A 20,879-nucleotide genomic window follows, 5' to 3' on the forward strand; every position below is an offset into this window, starting at 1 on the left:
TAATGATCCAAATTTTTTTACAAATAATTGCTTTATAATTAAACTGAAATGAAACTACTGAACATATTGCCAAATGGCTGTGTTACAATGTAAGTTTGACCACTAGGAGTGCTGTATAAAAATTTCATCTCTCTAGCTTGAGTGGATTTTGAGAAAATGTTCCTTATATTCGAAAAATTCTAATTTACGGGAAATGGCTATCAAAGTTTCTCAATACATTCCTGCACTATAGGATGGATTATCAGGGTCTTCTTCTTCATCCTCCAAAAGCTTCCTCTTCTGTCTTCTTTTCTGGCCCGTTGTTCCATCATACTTCATATGCCTTTCTCTTCTTTCTGCTCCTCTTATCCTTTCTCTGTCAATATTTCTTAGTGCTCGTACAGTGTTCACCCCAGCTGTAAATCCTAATGCCTTCAGAACTTCACACTTCACACTGTTCCCTTGGTTGTAGGTTGCTATTGCATCATAAATGCCAAAGTGCAGTGTTTTTATGCTTACAAACACCCTTTTAGGAATCACTTTCCAAATCAAATTGTTTACACTCTCATTAGGATTCTGTGTCTTTCCATGTAGACATTTGTGTAACAATTCTGGCTGTGCTAAGTTATGAAAAATTGGTTTTATTGCATTTATCACAGCTGCTGGCAAACCATGTTTGTGATCATAGTTCTTTCTTGCATTATATTTGCACCAGGAATCTTTTGGGCACAGGCTGTATTGAGGGTGTTCATTGGAAGAGGCAGTATGAAGGAACAATGCCCACACTGCTTTTCACATGTCACTAACATTACTAGTATTTTGCCTTATAGCATACCCATAGTATCTCTGTAGACGTTCAATCACCTCATCAGTAAGCCTGCCTCTCCCTCCTATTGTCTTTCCATCACTGAGATTACTTGAACCCAAAGTTTGTTTGAGCCTTCGAAGCCATGCACCCATACGCTTTTGCACATGCCCAATGCATTCCAACTTTTCTACTACAAATTCATTTCCATATGGTTTCAGTTCCTCTATAGTCTTGAAACCTTTGGAGTCACCATCCCCAAGGTAGTATTTGTACCTAACGTTGTATCTGGGAACTGAATGTTCAAAAATTTGTTTCACTCCATCCACTTCCATTGCTCCACTTGATCCACTAAAATTTGCCTCACAGGTTCCACTGTGCTCTCCTTTGATTTTATTTTTGTACCTACAATGTTTTGATAATATTGCAACATCTATCACCACAAGTAGCAGTTACAACCCCATTCAGGGATTTATGACCCCTCTTTTGCCAGGAACCATCTAATGCCACTACCAAATTCCTAGAACCACCGTTCATTTCTACAGATTCCTCCACTGCTTCCTTCATGGTTTTCAAACCACATCTTCAACAGAGGATCCTACCAGTTCACAGTAGTACCCAAATTTGCTGGGAGGCGATGGCAAGTTCATAATACCACAAAACAGTTTACCAGCAGCAGACCCTTTTCCAATGGATCGAAGACCATACACAAGTCGAACATTCACATCAAACACTCTAGATCGTCCATTTTCACCAGAGAGACTGGCATGTGAATTGTAGAAAGTCACTTGATACTTCCAACATGCATAGATTATCTTCATCTCATAAGCTAAACCAAAGTGCTTTGTTATCTCTAGTCCCACTCCTACACTTGAACACATTTTGCACAGAACACTTTCTTTCAGCACAGAAGATAATAATCCAATATTCAGTACTTCGTTAATATCATCACTGTCACTAACATATTCACGAAATCTGTCACTTCCACCAGTCAGCTTCTTGCTAGAAGATGTCACAGGGCTATGGCCGGCCATGTGTTGCTTAGCAGAAGAACGCACTGTTTCAGTAATTGTAGTATCGCAACTTGGTATTAGTGTTAATTTTCTTTTCCCTATGTTCTTCCTCTTCTTATATACACAGATACTAAAACGTGGCACCGTAACCAGAACAACGTTTTACACAAGAAGTATAATACTACCAACAACAGGCGCAACACTGAACTAATTCGAAACGGTAAACAGCAAAGAGACTATGTTCCGCGCTCTTAGCGCTTCATTTGTTACAGAAAACAATGTAGCCAACCCTTGCACACTCGCTGTATGCGTAACATAAGGCGCTGTATGCGTAACAGGTCGAGACAATCCCAAGCAGTTCGCCAGGAAGTCACAAGAGGGTGTTAGATGCATTCAGCGGCCGCCCATTTCCTCTGCAGGCGTGGGGGAAAATGGTAATAACTCCACTTCTAGGGCGAGTAGAACAATAATTCAAAGTTTACATTAAAGAGGAATGTTCCAATTAATTTTCGGCAGCAAAAAAAAAAAAAAAAAAAAATCGTAATTTTTTGGATTTGACCACCTGCGGCTCCCTTAAATATTTGTTGATAGGTGACAAATTTAACACATATATATTAAATTTGTCACCTATCAATAAATATTTAAATTATATATATATATATATATATATATATATATATATATATATATATATATGAGCAAAGAAAGGAAGGAATATTAGAGTTTAACGTCCCATTCTGTGTTCTAAAGTCGTACACATAACACATACATGCTGTATTATATCGCATAAATTCACCTGATGATGGAGGTTCAAACCTCTGAAACGCGTAGTGGAAATACAATAAGTTGTGTCTGGTAACAATAAACTTGTTAAATCGTTTTTCCAATCGATATCAATAAGAGCCACGGTACTACCTAACCTAATATGTTCTATTTAAAGTAGATCATTTGTTGATATGATGCAGCAATACAGGAACCAGTTGAAATGCGGCTTTGTAATGAACGAGCTTCAGTCTTTTGCAATAATACGTATGCTTATGCCTTAGTCTTACTTTTACACTTAAACAGAATACACTACGTGTCCGTTTAGCTTTTCAAGATATAGTCATCTGCAACTTACCAGCAGGCACGATTAGTGTCGAATTGGTTTACCTGTATATTTTAAACATCCTTCCTTACTTCGTCATTTGCTCTCAACAGTATAACGGAGAAGACATGATTCACCACCTGGGAGAGCAGAGGAAATTAATACATCTCCTCCAAAATAGCAATTTAGATTTTGTTCAATTCTTTCTCACCTTTTCGTCCGCTGAATGCTGTTACCAGTTTCTGCGCCAATTTTCCAGTGACTGCCCCAATTTTCAATTCCCTGGACATTTCTGTAATTTCTTTATGTTTAGGTCAAACCTTTCGTCTGATAGTTTAGCCAGTAGTAGTTCATAAACCGTAAAATTTGCTGCATGTTCTGTTACTTACCCGAAATTCTTCATAACACTAGGTTACTGTATGCTATGCGTATGTGAAGCTGAGCTCCGTGTGCTATTCATTCAAAAATAATTTTGTTTTGTTCGTCCTTGTGGTATTGTTTCTGATGGGTCTTACTACTGTTAATCAACGACAAAATAAAATAATAATCTGATATTACGAGGGTGTGCTGATAGATAATGCCTCGGAATTTTTATGCGAACACTCTTAAAGTTTTTTTAAATTAAATAAACGTTGTTAATATTCCAAAACTTTATTCTTCGCGTCTACATATTTATTTCTCAACATAAGTACCCTCGCGACACTGTGGAATGTTTCACTTCGTTGACGGAGCCACAACCTCACCTCTGTTTGCACCGCTTCATCAATATGAAAGCGAAGGTCTTCTATAAGTTTTGGAAACAGATGAAAATCATTAGGGGCCAGAGGGACCGTATGGGGAATGATCGAAGACAGTGAACCAAAGGAAGACAGTGAACCCAAGGCGTCGGATTGTTGGTGATATCGCAGCGCTTGTGTATGTTCAAACATGTCATGCCAAAGGAGAGGATGCTCCATATGTGGACGAACTCTCCGAATTCGAAACTCGATTACAGCACGCTGTTTCTCACATACCTACATTTTACACGCTACAATTCGGAGTTCTCTAATGGCAGAGGGCTGCAGAGATGTAGACTTGCAGATAAATATGTAGAATGTTAAAAGTTTCCTTTATTTAAAAAACCTTTAACAGTTTTCACATAAATCCGGAGGCATTACTTTTCATCATGCACTCGTAGTTTTCTGCAAGCAGAGCTTAGCTCGCTAGCTGGTATGGCCACCTCGTAGCATATTGCACTGATATGCAGTGTCCATGTTGCGGATGTGTCAGTTCTTGTAGTGTTAGAAGGGGACCGTCAGATCTGTTAATAGCGGATTTTGATAGTTGTTAGATACGTTATAAAGGGACCTGTCCTGATTACCTGGCTACCGGCTTTTCATGCGACAGCCCTAGTTTCCTTGAAATTCGATGCTGACGTTTTATTCGTACGAATTACACCTGTAAAGTAGCCATATTTTGGCACAGCGACCATAGCACAGCGGCCAAGTCCAGGGCTATCACGCTGACGGCGGCATAGCTTCAAATCCTGCACAGGTACTTTCTTTTTTCTATTTCATCGAAAAAATCATTCATTACAACAAGCTTCCTGCAGACGAGTATTCCGTTTGTTACAGAACAGATTACAGAATCTGCTTACTTGTTATCGCTTGTTGTGCAAGAACAAAATTTTGGATGGTACAGTAGCCTATTTATCGTAGAAGCAACCTAAACACAAATTGGTAGAACACTATGCATATTCATTGCCTTGCAGGCACATGGATTTTTCGCAAGCGATATCGAAAATCATTTCGTTTCAAATCAAAAACATTGTTCTTTCTGCGATTAACTTCGACGTGAACCACGCGTATCTGGTAATTCCTGTGAAAGCAGGTGCACTAAATTCATGCAGAATTAAAGAATTTTTTTTGTGGAATTTTCCACGAAATGATTTCTCTATTAGTCTCTAACAAGACTCGAGCATTTCGAATTTCTTTCGTGGATATTTTAACCTAGCTGTAAAATTAAACAGCAGAGTTAGCAGTGTACCGACTGGATGGTAGTCCTGAACCTTAGCCGCTGCGCTACGCTTGCTTGGTGCCAACATGAGTAACGTTACGGGTGCGGGAGGTACACATAAAACATCAACATCGATTTTCACGGAAACTAGGCACTGTCGGAAGAAAAGCCGCCGGCCAGGTACCCAGTACAGGTCTCTGTGCAACATAACTAAGACACAACGAAATACGCGATTAACAGATCTGATGGTCCCCTTGTTAGACTAAACCATAATTTTCCTTCCTTGTGGTCTTCGACATTATTTGTAAATGTTAGGCGTCGATTGTCTGAACCTATCCCGGGAGTTAGGTATTCCGACTACTTGATAGAGCTCCACCGTCGGGAAACCTCGTGTCAAGAGCAAATTGAATGTGAAAGGACAGTGTCGCAGCTTGAACGGCTAAAAACGAATGAAAATTAATTCACCATACGGAGATACGTCCGTTCTACTACTCATAAAGGCGATTTACCTGTCAAGTTCTGTATTTGTATGTAATCGAAATTTGAAACTTTACCAATTTAAAGTGACACAGGCACCGGCCGCAGAAGAAATAGCACCGCGTAACAGTCAGTTATGGCCAGCAGAATCGCTAGAGCACAAATGAGAATTTTTGAGAAGGTGATGCATTTTAGAATAGAATCTCATCTGAGCAACAATAATATCGTCAGCAAATCACAGTTCAGAAGAGTTGCTCTACTGAGAATGCCATTTACGTGTTGCTCACCAAATTTTACTAACATTAAATAATAAAATAGCGCCGGTTGGTTTTTTCTGAGACTTATCTAAGACGTTTCACTGTATGAATCACAGTATTCTCCTAGTCAAATTGAAAGTTTAAGGGATTGATGGTATAGCCAAGCAATGGATAATGTCATATCTAACCGAATGAATGCAGAAAATAGTACTCAGTAATTGAACCAACGTAGTCTAAGGACATTATTTTGACTAAGGAGAAATCACGTTGGGGATCCCCAAGGCTCGATCTTAGGTCCACTATCGTTCCTCATATATGTAAAAGATATTCCGTTTAATATACAGCAAGCAGAATTAGTTCTTTCTGCAGATGACACTAATACTGCAATCAATTCAAGCATACATACAGTAACAGAAGAAATGGTAAACAGTGTTCTTAAATGTATGATTCACTGGTCTTCTGCGAATGCAAATGATATCACTGTGGGTTTTAAAAAGGCACACCATATTTATTTCTCAAACAACTTCTTTCAGCCACATCTGCACTTGCATTTGCACTGCAAATCTTGGGGAGAGACAAATCAGTAAGATCACCCATTTTAATTCAGTGATGCCACATGGAATAATATTCTGGGGTAACTCATCTTTAAGAAAGAAAGTCTTCATTGGTCGAAAACGTGCTGTAAGAATAATGTATGGTGCACACCCGCAATCATCTTGTAGGCATCTGTTTAAGGACTTAGGCATTGTGACTACAGCTTCGCAATATATTTAGTCCCTCATGAAGTTTGTTTTAAATAATCCACTGCAGTTCACAAGGTACAATGATGTACATAATTATAATACCTTATGGAAAAATTACATTCATTATACCACATTAAGTTTTTGTTTAGCACAAAAAGCGGTGCACATGCTGCAACTAAATTTTTTGATAACTTACCCTGTCTGACAGACAGGAAAGTAAAATTTGAAAGCAAAGTGAAAAAAGTTTCTAATTTACAACTCCTTCTGTTCTGTAGAAGAAGTATTATTGTAATGTATAAAAGATGGTGAGTAGGTATTACTAACTCACACCTGTATTTAATTTTATATATATATATATATATATATATATATATATATATATATATATATAATTCAGCATATAGCCATATGTACAAAACAGCGATGTGAGTGTAACATGACTCGTTCCACAACATTACGATTTATATAGAAGTGTAAATGTGCCATTTCAATTATGTGATTAAAACACATTGGAGTGGACCAACTCGTGGGAAGACTTTGGATCGTGGGGTCACTGTGTGGCTTTTGATACTGGTCTACCGCAGTGCGGATAAACTGAAAACGATGTATTCTATTCTCACATGTCGCCCTAGGTGAGTACTGTTCCTTTCACCTACGTTTAATCAGTTCACTGAAACTGCACATTTGCACTACTATTTTCGGAAATATGACGCTGTAAGTAGTGCATGCGTTAACATGTATTGTTTCATGCAATAGTCAAACTTTGTACCAAATAATACCTCAGTTAATTACCTTCATGTTCCACGGATCATTTGGACGATAAATCGTAATGTTGTGGAACAAGTCATTTTACATTCACATCGCAAATTAATTTGTACATACGGAAGAACGCACGACAGCACATCAACTTCTATTTTGGGAAATATGGTCTTGTAAGTATGCATGTGTTAACACACACTGGCTCAAGCAAACGTTTAGCTTTTTGCCAAATAACACCTCATTTATGACCCCCGTGACTCTGCTGGTCATAAATGCCTGTCACGCGCTATTGTTTCTCCAGCAGCTCGTGCGTATTTCGATCCGTTAACTTTCAGACATCGCCTGAACACAAATGCACAGCTTTGCACATAAATGACATTTATGACTGGTAGAAAAGACACATCTCCGCATTTTAAAATAATTATTATTCGGTTTTAGCCACTATCTTCGGTGTGCTTTCCTTGTAAGATCTCGGTTTTTCACCCACTGTTGGCGTTACTACTCAAAAACTTCCCACAGAAACCTGCGAGATTGTTGGAATAGGTACGGAGACAGGGTTTTAACGTCCCACCAATAATGAGGTCATTAGAGTCGGACCATAAGGTAGCATTCGGGGAGAAAATTGACCTTATGCGATTTAGGGAAACTACGGAAAATCTAAACCTGGTTGACCGGACTTGGATCTAAATAGCTGCACTCCCAAATGCGAGTCCAGTCTGCTAAAAACTGTGCCACATCGCTCGGTGGCAACTATTGTATTCCGCATCGGCTAGCGTTGTAGCCAACCAGCTGTTTTTACTTTCGGTTCGTCAGTAAGCTAGCGCTAAGTTAGTGGTGCTTCTAAATCACCAAGTTTGAGTGAGGATACCCAGAAGAGCAAAAAGTGTTTCCGTCCATAAACGAATAGCCTGTGCTATTTGTTCCTTTAAAAATTTGATGTGTGTCGGATGTAATTTTAAGTTCTATTCCCGTGCTTGCAGAAAATAATAATTAAAGAGCACATTTTTCTTTTTGTTTTGTTTAATCCCCAAACATATGTCACCACACTTGTGGCCTCTTCATTATATTTTTCTTTTATTATTTCTTTTTTTTCATATTATTTGTGCCCTGTGGCTGCCAACGTAAATCAGCCACAAGTCTAATGCTGTATTAATTTAGACTTGGTGATTTCTGTTGGTAGCCACAGGGTACACATATTTATTTCGTGTATGGCATATTACATCACATGCATTAATTACACATAAGCAGTCTACAATACAGACATTAAGAGCGCATAAAAACATGCAGGTCATATAGAAATTAAAAAAATATGTATACAAATACATAAAACCACAAAATACGAGGGTTGGAACTTTAATAGCGGAAACTATTTATTTACAGCTCGTACAAAATAGATACGTGTTTCAAAGTTTTACTGGCCTTCAGAATAGTCACCAGCATTGTGTATAACCCGTTGCCAGCGATGTGGAAGTCGTAGGATACTCTTAGCAGTGCCATTTGTGTTGATAGTGCGAGCGGCGCGGTCTGTTGCCCGACGAATTTGTAGCAGTTCTGAAGCGAATGCCGTCAAGTGTTTCCTTCAGTTTCGAAATCGAGTTGAACTTACGAGGGCTTAAGTCAGGGGAGTGCAGTAGATGATGTAGCACTTAGCAGCCCCATCAGTCAAACAAAACAGTAACAACTTGCACTGTACGTGCTTGAGCATTGTCCTGCAAAATGATGGTCAGGTTCTGCAGAAAGTGTCATCACTTATGTCTCTATGCTGTTCATTTTTGGAACACAACCTACGACCAGCTTAGAGGCATAAGTGATGACACTTTCTGCAGGACCTGACCATGATTTTGCAGGACAATGCTCAAGTGCGTACAGTACAAGCTGTTACAGATTTGTTTGACTGATGGGGCTGAAGTGCAATACCAGCTACTGCACTCCCCTGACTAAAGCCCTCGTATGTTCAACTCGATGTCTAAGCTGAAGGAAACACTTCACGGCATTCGCTTCAGAACTGCTAAAAATTCGTCGGGCAATAGACCGCGCCGCTCGAGCTGTCAACACAACTGGCACTGCTAAGAGTATCCTACGAGTTCCACATCGCTGTCAACGGGTTATACACAATGCTAATGACTACTTTGAAGGTCAGTAAAACTTTGAAACACGTATCTATTTTGTACGAGTTATAAATAAATAGTTGCCACTATTAAAGTTCCAACCCTCGTAAATGGGAATACAACCACAGCCGAATGTCCATGTTGCTGATTTATTCTACGCCTTTTCAGTAGCGTGCAAGAATTTGGAGCGGTCGCTAGCGAAGGCTGTCAGTGGGCAATCTTCTATTACATGTTTTCCGGTTTGTCTGGAAGGGCCACACTCGCATTTGGGGGAAGCTATTTTTCCCCATGAACACAGCGAGTATGCACATCTGCCACAGCTTGTGCCTATTCTATTTAGATAGCCCATATTTTGCGAGGCTTGTCGAATCCATACGGTATTGTGGTGAGGCAACGCGTATGATGAAAGGCAGGAGGTGCCTCTTTGGTCCACTCCTCTTACCAGTAATCACTTAGGCTGAATGCACTTTCATCCAAAACTGTTGCGCACTTTAGAGGTTGATGTCTAGAGCGCAGTTTGGTTCCCTCACTGTCGAGGATGTGTTGATGAATTTGCGGAAGAGGGTTATTATCGATCTTTTTCAGTTCTGTAATGAGTGATTTGTCGTAGCAATTAGGGAGCAGCTACATTGCTTACTGCGGTTATCCAGTAAGTTGGTGTCGCCATCATGCGGCCCGTTATAGTGGCGCATAGTTATTTTAGCTGGATATCAATGCGACTAGTGTGAGTACTGTTGATTCAACACAACAGTCGTGGAAAATATTTCGGGATTAACTAAACAAAACAAAAATTGTGACTTTGCAAGAAGGTGGACACTTTTTAATTCATTATTCAGATGAAATTCTTTACTGGTTTAATGATTTCAGTTCCTAAAAATTAAATAGTTTCCGGAGTGCAACTGGTACTTGTATTTGCGTTTCTTCATTGCGACGAATACTGGCAGAACTTCAGCATACTAACTGTTGTCGATATTTTAATTTTATATGCGTTTCGCGCCTATTCAAAAAGTCTGCCTTACACAAGAGTTTAAACGCTTAGAATGTCTCAGTGATACAGCATATGTACGCGCATAATAGTTCCAGCTGATTACAAATTAAAAGATTATACTTTCACATCGCCTGGAGTAAACGAAAAGATCGTCTAGCATTACTGGCCGAGAGATCTCGAGTAAATTATTTCGGCCGTTTAGTGCAAGTGTTTTTACGTGACACTACTTCGGCGGCTTGCGCGTCAATGATGAAATGAAATTAAGAGTACGACATAGGCACTCAGTCCCCGAGCAGAGGAAAGCGCCGACACGGAGAGGAACCGAACCCACGGACTAGAGGCAGCAACGCTAACCACTAGACCACGAGCTGCGCACTGGCAGGTGACTATTGCGGCCTAAGCTTAGCGCATAACCTGCGCCTGCGGTAACTGCCAAACGCCTTCAGCCTATCACGGCGCCTTCTTTTGCTTTTTCTGTCGTTTACTAGGCAGTCCACAACATGTGCGCGTTCAAGTGGCTATATCTCCAATCGCAGAGCGAATTAGTTATCACTTGGACAGATCTGTACATTAACACATTTGTCCTGAGATATGTCTTAAATGTTGCTAGCATGTACAGGGCTATTACAAACGATTGAAGCGATTTCATAAATTCACTGTAGATCCATTCATTGACATATAGTCACGACACACTACAGATACGTAGAAAAACTCATAAAGTTTTGTTCGGCTGAAGCCGCAATTCAGGTTTATGCCGCCAGAGCGCTCGAGAGCGCAGTGAGACAAAATGGCGACAGGAGCCGAGAAAGCATATGTCGTGCTTGAAATGCACTCACATCAGTCAGTCATAACAGTGAACGACACTTCAGGACGAAGTTCAACAATGATCCACCAACTGCTAACTCCATTCGGCGATGGTATGCGCAGTTTAAAGCTTCTGGATGCCTCTGTAAGGGGAAATCAACAGGTCGGCCTGCAGTGAGCGAAGAAACGGTTGAACGCGTGCGGGCAAGTTTCACGCGTAGCCCGTGGAAGTCGACGAATAAAGCAAGCAGGGAGCTAAACGTACCACAGCCGACGGTTTGGAAAATCTTACGGAAAAGGCTAAAGCAGAAGCCTTACCATTTACAATTGCTACAAGCCCTGACACCCGATGACAAAGTCAAACGCTTTGAATTTTCGGCACGGTTGCAACAGCTCATGGAAGAGGATGTGTTCAGTGCGAAACTTGTTTTCAGTGATGAAGCAACATTTTTTCTTAATGGTGAAGTGAACAGACACAATGTGCGAATCTGGGCGGTAGAGAATCCTCACGCATTCGTGCAACAAATTCGCAATTCACCAAAAGTTAACATGTTTTGTGCAATCTCATGGTTTAAAGTTTACGGTCCCTTTTTCTTCTGCGAAAAAGAAGTTACAGGACACGTGTATCTGGACATGCTGTAAAATTGGCTCATGCCACAACTGGAGACCGACAGCGCCGACTTCATCTTTCAACAGCATGGTGCTCCACCACACTTCCATCATGATGTTCGGCATTTCTTAAACAGGAGATTGGAAAACCGATGGATCGGTCGTGGTGGAGATCATGATCAGCAATTCATGTCATGGCCTCCACGCTCTGCCGACTTAACCCCATGCGATTTCTTTCTGTGGGATTATGTGAAAGATTCAGTGTTTAAACCTCCTCTACCAAGAAACTTGCCAGAACTGCGAGCTCGCAGCAACGATGCTTTCGAACTCATTGATGGGGACATGCTGCGCCGAGTGTGGGAGGAACTTGATTATCGGGTTGATGTCTGCCGAAACACTAAAGGGGTACATATCGAACATTTGTGAATGCCTAAAAAAACTTTTTGAGTTTTTGTATGTGTGTGCAAAGCATTGTGAAAATATCTCAAATAATAAAGTTATTGTAGAGCTGTGAAATCGCTTCAATCATTTGTAATAAACCTGTATGTTAAGCCAATGCCTTACCTCATATGGAAACGTCCTATTCGAGTGTTAATTGTGTGTCGCTCAAGAACGTAAATCCCTGATATCAAATACCAAATACGTTCCATCAACGTAAATAGGTTAAGTAACTTACTAGCAGATCAAAAACATGTGCCGGACCTGGACTTTAACCTGGAATATTGCCTTTCGTGAACAATCCTCTTACCGACAGAGCTATCCAGGTACGAATTAATCCGTTTCACGCCTGTAATTCTGTCAGTACTTCCCTCCGACTTTTTACTTTCCTTTCTTTTAGAAGTGTCAGTCCCGCAAGGTACGCAGAAACACTTCTGTGAAGTTTAGAGTAGGGGAGAGGTATTGTCAGAAATGAAGCTGCGAAGGTGGGTAGTGAGTCATGCCTGCACAGCCCAGACGATAAGAGCATTTCCCGTGAAAGGTAAGGTTCTGGCTTCGAGTCTCGGTCCGGTGGACAGAATTAAATTGACCGGAAGTTTCAGAAAAGCGTACACCTCGCTTCGGGCTTTAACTTAATGTGAAAAATTCGTTCTGGAAACAGATGAAAACATTAGGAAGTATTTCATTAACAGGTCTATACCCAATACGATCCAAAGTATCCGGACACCTGTTAGTGGACTTAATATGGGGTGTTTTCAACTTTCACCAATATGAAGGCTTGAACTCTGCTCCGCTTCAATGAGATGTCTAAATGTCTGTGGATGTATGGTAGCTCCTTCTCCGCCACGAGACGAGACAAGAGAAGGTAGCGATGTTCGACGACGGGGTTTGGAGCGAAGTCGACATTGTACCTCGTCCAAAAAAGGTTCCGGGTTCAGGTCGGGATTCTGGGCAGGCCAGTCCATATCAGGAATATCACTGTCCGCAACCCATTGCCTCACATCAGCTGCTTTATGACAGGGTGCATTCTTTTGCTGATATGACCAGTCGTCATCTCCAAACTGTTCCTCTACTGTAGGCAGTATACGATGCTGTAAAATGTGTTCATATCCATCCGCATTTAACGTTTTCTTAAGCGCAATAAGGAGACCACGCCCTAACTGCGAAACACATCCCCATACCGTAACACAATCTCCTACATATTCACTGTTAATACTACACATAATTGCAGGCAATGTTCTTCAGGCATTCGCCAAACACAAACCCAACCATCGGAATCCCACAGATTGTAGCGTGATCCATCACACCAAATCTCTTATTTCCAGACATCTCCTGCCCAGAGACTTTGCTTGTTACAACGCCTCCAGCGTCGCATAGCACTGACTGGAGAAATATGCGGCTTATGACGAGCTGTTCTACCCCGTTCTTTTTACCTCACTACGCCCAGACAAGGTGTTAGCTGGGTTGCTGGTAGCACTTTGGAACACGCCAGTGATTCCTCCTGCTCATTTCATACGATTTTTTACAACCATCCTCCGCAATGCTCGACGGTCCCCGTCCATCAGGGAAACATCCATATATATTCTATGTGCCTATATATATTTTATCTGTTTATTTTCATTGTATTACAATGACAGATCCAGTATTATTATCAGACGAGCCCTGTATGAGTAAATACACTGCCATACAAAAAAAAGGGAGCACCAGAATACATGGTCGGAGGTCAGTTTAACGAACATACTACCGGCCGGTATATAAATGATTAAAATTGCAATTCTCTATAACAGGTTGTACGACCACCAGAGTGCATTTAGTGTTTTTCACGTTTAGCGTTGTTACCAGGCTTGATAGAATATATAGGGGAGTGAGAAGCGTCAGGTGTTGCTTGATCACTGTGAAGAACACGGAGATGCCGCGTACTCGTATGTTGCAGCGTTATCAGCACCTCACAGAGGCCCCCATTGTGTGTCTCCATTTGGCCGGCTGGTCGAATCGCACCTATCCAAATCTGTGGAGCATTCGAATGTGACAGTAGCCAGATGTTGTATAGGGACGTGAAGACAGGTATATTCGTCGTTAAGGTTCCGGTCAGCCACGACTGACCACCTCAAGGAAGGATCACTGTACTGTGCACCACGCACATCGTATCGCCTTCACATCTGCGTATGTTATCCGAGAACGCGTAATGGGCTCTCTACAACATTCTGTGTCATTCCGCACCATTGGTCGGAGATTAGCAGTGGGCAGACTCGGAAATTACCATCACAAGCGTAGACTGCCGTTAACACCACAACATGAACAGCCGCAGCTCGACTAGTGCCGTGACAGGAAGCATGGACTGCTGATAAATGTCGTCATATTGTGTTCAGCTATAAATAGTGGTCCAGGACTACTCCGGATGACCATCGACGGTGAATACGGCGGCGACCTTGGGAGAGGTCGTATTCTTTTAATATTTTGGAGAGGTACAGCGTGTTAGTACTGGTGTCATGGTGTGGGGAGCCATCAGATATGACTTCAGGTCACGTTTGGTAGTGATCGAGGGAACTCTGACAGCAAAACGGTACTCACGGATATTCTTCGACCTTATGTGTTATATATCATAATGGTGTCAACAGAATAATGCTCGTCCACATATAGCTCGTGTCTCTATGAACTGTGTGCATCATGTTGAGGTACTATCGTGGCCAGCAAGATCCTCAGATCTGTTCCCGATGTAACATGTGTGGAATTACCTCGGACGTGAACTCTTGTCCTAGTGGAAGCATTCGGGATACCAAGGACCAGTTACAACAGTTGTGGGCCATCTGCCTTAAGTGAGGATGCAACGGCTTTCAGATCCTTCCCGACCGAATCAGCGCTTGCATACAAGCCAGAGGTGGCGCAAAGTCATACTGATAAGTGGGCTCATACGGCCAAGTTCTTTGTAAACTTGACTCGATTTTGTATCACAGAAATAACATCAAATGCCCTTTCAACCCGTGAAGTTTTCATTTCGTTTCCTCCTGTCCTTCCGGATGCTTCATGTTCTTTTCTTTTGTGAGACAGCATAAATAAATGAATGAAATGTCCAGCAGTTCTATTTTGAGTGTAACTGGAGAGAGTGGTTTGTTACGAAAGACTGACGTTTTATTTACAGAACCAGATCTCATCGCAGTACGCGTCGAAGGGCCTGGGCGCGCTGCAGGGCCCGCAGTCGCTCATGTTCCCGCCCTACCTGGAGCACCTGCGCGTTTCGCTGGCCGGCGCCGCCTCCGGACTGCAGCCCAAGCCGCCTGTCGCCGCCGCATCGGTCAGTACTTCCACGTCCGCCTCTGCCTGCATCTCTCTCTAAACTCCACGTTAAGCCACTGCCTTCTGGGATTGCCGGCCACAGATAGTCCTCCTTCGTTTTTTGCCTAACTACAACATGACAGCCACGCTGTGTCACGTGCTGGCAAAAGAAAATACTTTCCGATTGCCACGGAAGACTATTACATCGCATGTTCCAGTTTTTTGATAAGAACAAAATTAACTGTTTTAAAACTAGTGCAAAAATCTGTGTCACATCTGCTGTGTCATTTCAAAACTCGGTAAAAGTGCACTTGTGGTGTCCGCGGCTCTTACGTTGCAAGCTGCTGTTGGTAATGGTTTGCATGATGAATAATAGCAAGTGAACACTGCGAATCGTGAGTCGGATGTGGGAAGCCCATAACGGTGGTAGTTCGTAATTTTCTATACTTCCTAAATGAAGTTAGCTAATATTCTCTGCCATGTATTTAACTGTGTTTGCAGAGTATCTATGTAGATGTAGAAGTTAAGCACATCCTCTGAAATTGCGGCAAATTCCAAAGTAAGACACACAAGTAGGTGACTGCAACGTCGAACGTAGGCCTTGGGCTAACGTACGTATCAGTCTGTTACCGTTAATTCCTTATCGGTGTTCACATTCATTGGCTGTGCCAACTCACAACCAATTTACCACATTCCAATCTAACCTAGATCTGGGGTTCGCTACAGATCAATCTGTTACTATAATCGTGCTTGATGTTTACATTAAAGACCAATAACAGCTACTCTCGCATTGTACAAATAGAAAACAAAAATAATCAGTTCGTATCTTCCGGGAATTGAAATCATTAGAGTAACCGATTCTCATTGGCTGCCATATACTATCACCCGACTGGCTACGACTGTCAATAAAAAAATTACGACAGCACCGCGCAACGTACGAACCACGGATTAAGACAAAGATTTTCTTCCCACTTGGCGCCCTACTCCCATCACTATGCAAAAGTTTGTAATTCATTATCCTATATTACATTTGGAATTAATATTTCAAGGGGAATAAAAAAAAACAGATGGAACTGAACCGCTACAAACATTTGCACCTAACTAAATGTGCAACTTGGGAAACTTGGTAGAGAAATGTAATCACAAAAACGTTGTATTTATGAAGATATAAATGTACCACGACGCTTGAAGAAGGGTAAAAGCCCGAAATCTGTCTTGGTAGAAATAAAGATTTAACTCATAAAGAAGGTTGTGGGCTATATTTCTTCAAATATTTTGACACATAGTTGGAGAACTCAACCAGCATTTCTTCTTCTTCTTCTTATTCTGTAGAGATCAGTCAGAAGACTGCATGGCAGCCGATCTCCACTCTTCACATTTTTTCGATTTTCTCTTCATTTCTCCTTCGGTCTTACATTCCTCATCTTTCATAATTTGGTCTGTGTATCATAGACGTGGTCTTCCATCAAGTCTCTTTCTATTAACATATATATCTCTCATTGTGTTCAGAGTCCCTCATGTCTCATTAGATGGCCAATAAGTCGACTCTTCTCTTGACAGCTGACTTCCAAAGGCTTCCATTCTCAGCCACTTTTTTAAGGGCCTCTTCGTTTGTAAGCACTTTAGTTCACTTTATGTTCACTACGCATCTACAGTTCTCAAGAATTTAATTTCTTCTTTCTTTCAGTCTCCATTGTCTAGATTTTGTAGCCATAACTTGCCACACATCAAACATAGCCTTTAGAATTCTTTTCCTGATTTCAAGGCTGCCAGATTTTTAATTTAAGTTCTTCTTCATCCTGTTGTGGGTAATGTGTGCTTGAGATATTCTATTTCCGTCCATCCCTACTGTTCTTAACTCCCAAAGTACAGGAATCCGCTTCCTCAAGTAGCTCACCACCTACGTAAATTTGGACCTTGGCTTTCTCTTATTTATCACGTTCCATTACCACCATTAACAAGGATATATTAATGGACGGCGTGAGGTTATTCGCTCTCGTCTATGCGCATGACCTCTTATAGACAGCTCTTTAAACACTTGGACATACTGATAACGACCTCACAGTACATTTACTCCCTTATGAAGTATTCCGTTTGCAAACAACATTAACATTTATAAATATAACATAAGATGGAGACGTGATTAAATTATCAATCACTCAGTCTTAGTGTTGCACAGAGTGGAGTGAGATATTTGGCCATAAAAATCATTAAGAATTTAATGGGTAATTCCATGTCAGATAAATACAAAAAAAATAATAATAGGCCTTATAATATTAATAATAATAATAATAATAATGCTTTACAAACTGACTATTTCCGATTTTTGTCAAATTTAGCGAATTCATTACACATGTTGAGAGAAAGAAAACTGCCAAATTTCAGAATTGTGGCCAAAGTACGACAAAAGTATGGCCGCAAAAAGTTCTGAATAAGAGCGGAAAATTCGACAAACACTGCAGACAAAAACGGCTGTAAGTTCTGTCCTAATAGAGGTAGAACTGTAAGACTCGTAATTATGGAAATGGCTGGGAATAAGCTTTCAAATGATTTGCAACGTGGCCATGTTCAATCAATGTACGCAATTACGGTCAGTGACCTTGACCGTTGGCCTGAATATTTCAGAACAAGTCGCCTTCAATTTTCTGAAAAAGAAATATATTTGCTTCTTCAGGTTACATGTTACAACACAGTAAAAAAAAAAAAAATCTAGTTTGTTTTGAATTGGCCATGCTGCATATCATTTGAAAGCTTGTTCCCAACCTTTCCCAAAATTACCTGCTTTACATTTCTATCTCATTAAAACGGAAGTTACAGCCTCTGTTGCCTGCAGTGTTCGTCAAATCTTCTGCACATTAGTTCGGGCGGCCATTACTTTGGTTGTACTTCAGCTGTAATGCTATTATTTGGCATTTTTTTCTCTGCTCATGTGCAATGAACACATCAAATTTGACGAAAATCTAAGCTGGCCGGTTGGCGTCTGTGTTGATTTGACATGGAATGACTCTAACGCATGATAAAATTAGCACACAAACTGAAATCACGTCTGCTTGACAACTACTCCTACTGCATATAAACTGAAATCGTATGATTGATAATTATTTCTACTGCACAGAATGAGTGTGTGTGTGTGTGTGTGTGTGTGTGTGTGTGTGTGTGTGTGTGTGTGTCTTACGTGTCATATATATATGTATCTTAAACACACATACAATATACAGGGTGTTTATAAATGAAAATCGGGGTTTTAACGCTTTATAATATTTATTACATTAAACTTACAGTTATAAATGATATTTCAAATGAAAGAGCAACTCAGTCTGCAGTTACTGTGCAACGTGCGTTCCGGCTGAAGTTCGGTTGTGATCCTCCAAGTGATAATAACATCCGTAGATGGTATCATCAATTTGAAGATACCGGCTGCCTTTGTAAAGGGAAGAGTACACGACGACCAAGAGTTAGTGAAGAGACTGTTGAGCGAGTGAGAGAGTCGTTCACTCGTAGTCCACAGAAATCAGTCCGGAAGGCTAGTCGTGAATTACAAGTTTCCGTGTCGACTGTTTGGAAAGTTTTAAGAAAACCCGTACAAATACGTCCTTACCGTTTACAGTTATTACAGGCTCTAAAGCCGGCAGACCATGGATTACGTGTCAACTTCGCAAACGAAATGTTGTTTCATGACGATGAAGATTTTCTGGATCATGTTGTCTTCAGTGATGAATCGACCTTTCACTTTAGTGGATATGTTAACACTCACAATGTGCGCATCTGGGGCTCAGAAAATCCTCACGAGGTGGTACAAAAACAACGAGATCCCCTAAGGTGACTGTTTTTTGTGCCGTATCCCGTCGTAAAGCTTAAGGGCCTTTCTTTTTTAGTGAACTTACTGTAACTGGCACTTCTTACCTTGATACGCTAGAGCAATGGCTCTCCCCTCAGTTGGAAGAAGATGAGCCCGAGAACTTCATTTTCCAGCAAGACGGTGCGCAACCTCACTGGCAGAGCGAAATACGCGATTGGTTGAACTTCACTGTACCCAAGTTCAGGTTAGGCCGCAAGGGGCCCAATGACAGGGCTTGCTTTGCATGGCCTCCACGTTCACCCGACCTAACGCCATGCGATTTTTTCCTTTGGGGCCTCATCAAGGATCGAGTGTACATGCCTTCGCTACCAGCAGACCTCCCTGAATTAAGAAACCGGATTGAAGCAGCGGTTGCTACAATCACTGAAGACACACTTATCAACGTTTGGGAAAAACGCGGCTATAGACTTGATGTGTGCCGTGTGACAAATGGTGCACACATTGAACATTTATAAGGTTCTTGGTAAAAGTGTTTGATTTGCTCTTTCGGTTGACATATCATTTATAGTTATAAGTTTAATATAATGAATATTATAAAGCGTTAAAACCCCGATTTTCATTTATAAACACCCTGTATATATTGTGTGTGTTTCAAGACAGACAGAAAGAGTGAGAGATTAAACATGGTTAAGTACAACAAGACCTTAAGAAATCATGTAAATGGTCTGCATATGGCCATTCTTTCTGCCGAGATGATGTAGGACCCAATGTAATTGTAAAACTGCCTCATTTCCTATCGCAGCGAAGGACTACAATAATTATAATGCACGGAACATGCAGATAACTAGCAGTGATGCATATAGCATGACTAAACCGCGCTTCGTTTTGCGTCACAGATGATGGGCGCCCACCACGTGCCGAGCTGGATGCACACGCCAGCGCCTGAGAAGTCTCCACCCCCACCGCCTCCGCCCCACCTGGCGCCGCCGCCGGCCCCACCGTCGCCGCCCCCGCCGCCGGCCCCCGCAGACCCGGACGCACCTCTCAACCTTAGCAAGCCCAAGGGCGGCGGCGGTGGAGGCGGAGGCGGCGGTGGCCTCTCGATGGGTGCCGGGGCGGGCGCCTCGGACCAACAGCCAGTGGCCGCCACCACCCCCAAGCTGCTGCCGCCATCGCTGATCGTGCCACGCGCCTTCCTGCCGTACGCAGGCCTCCCGCCCCCGCTCGGGCCACTGCCCCCAGCCTCCGGTGAGTAACGATGCCACTCCTACCTCCTACTGGCAAATGGGTCAAATGGTTCAAATGGCTCTGAGCACTATGGGACTTAACATCTATGGTCATCAATCCCCTAGAACTTAGAACTACTTAAACCTAACTAACCTAAGGACAGCACACAACACCCAGTCATCACGAGGCAGAGAAAATCCCTGACCCCGCTGGGAATCGAACCCGGGAACCCGGGCGTGGGAAGCGAGAACACTACCGCACGACCACGAGCTGCGGACAAATGGGTCAAGAGAGCAGTATTTTGAAAAGGGGTAGCTATTGAAATGGCCATCTGAAGCTGTGATGAAAGTGCTTGGGAGTAGAAGAATGACACTATTACAAGAAAATCACATTGAAACTGCAGAACAATACTGATCTGAAACACAGACACTAATTTCAGACGTGAATAAAAGCTAATACCTTCGAGTACGCTGTCCCATAATCATGTGCTCCTGGGGGCAGTCGAGTGAGAAAGGGCA

At 41.8% G+C, this 20,879-nt stretch overlaps 1 protein-coding gene across 1 annotated transcript in view; it reads left to right on the plus strand.

Moving 5' to 3' along the window:
- LOC124709026 (transcription factor SOX-5-like) overlaps window positions 1-20,879 on the plus strand; it is a 93,451-nt gene that overhangs the window by 65,344 nt on the left and 7,228 nt on the right. Inside the window, exons 5-6 of the mRNA XM_047240673.1 lie at window positions 15,202-15,354; window positions 20,031-20,382. Of these exons, the coding sequence (XP_047096629.1) occupies window positions 15,202-15,354; window positions 20,031-20,382 (505 nt within the window). The remainder of the gene's footprint in view (window positions 1-15,201; window positions 15,355-20,030; window positions 20,383-20,879) is intronic.

This window comes from Schistocerca piceifrons, chromosome 7, assembly GCF_021461385.2.
Source record: "Schistocerca piceifrons isolate TAMUIC-IGC-003096 chromosome 7, iqSchPice1.1, whole genome shotgun sequence".
In the NCBI taxonomy this organism is placed as follows: Eukaryota; Metazoa; Arthropoda; class Insecta; order Orthoptera; family Acrididae; genus Schistocerca; species Schistocerca piceifrons.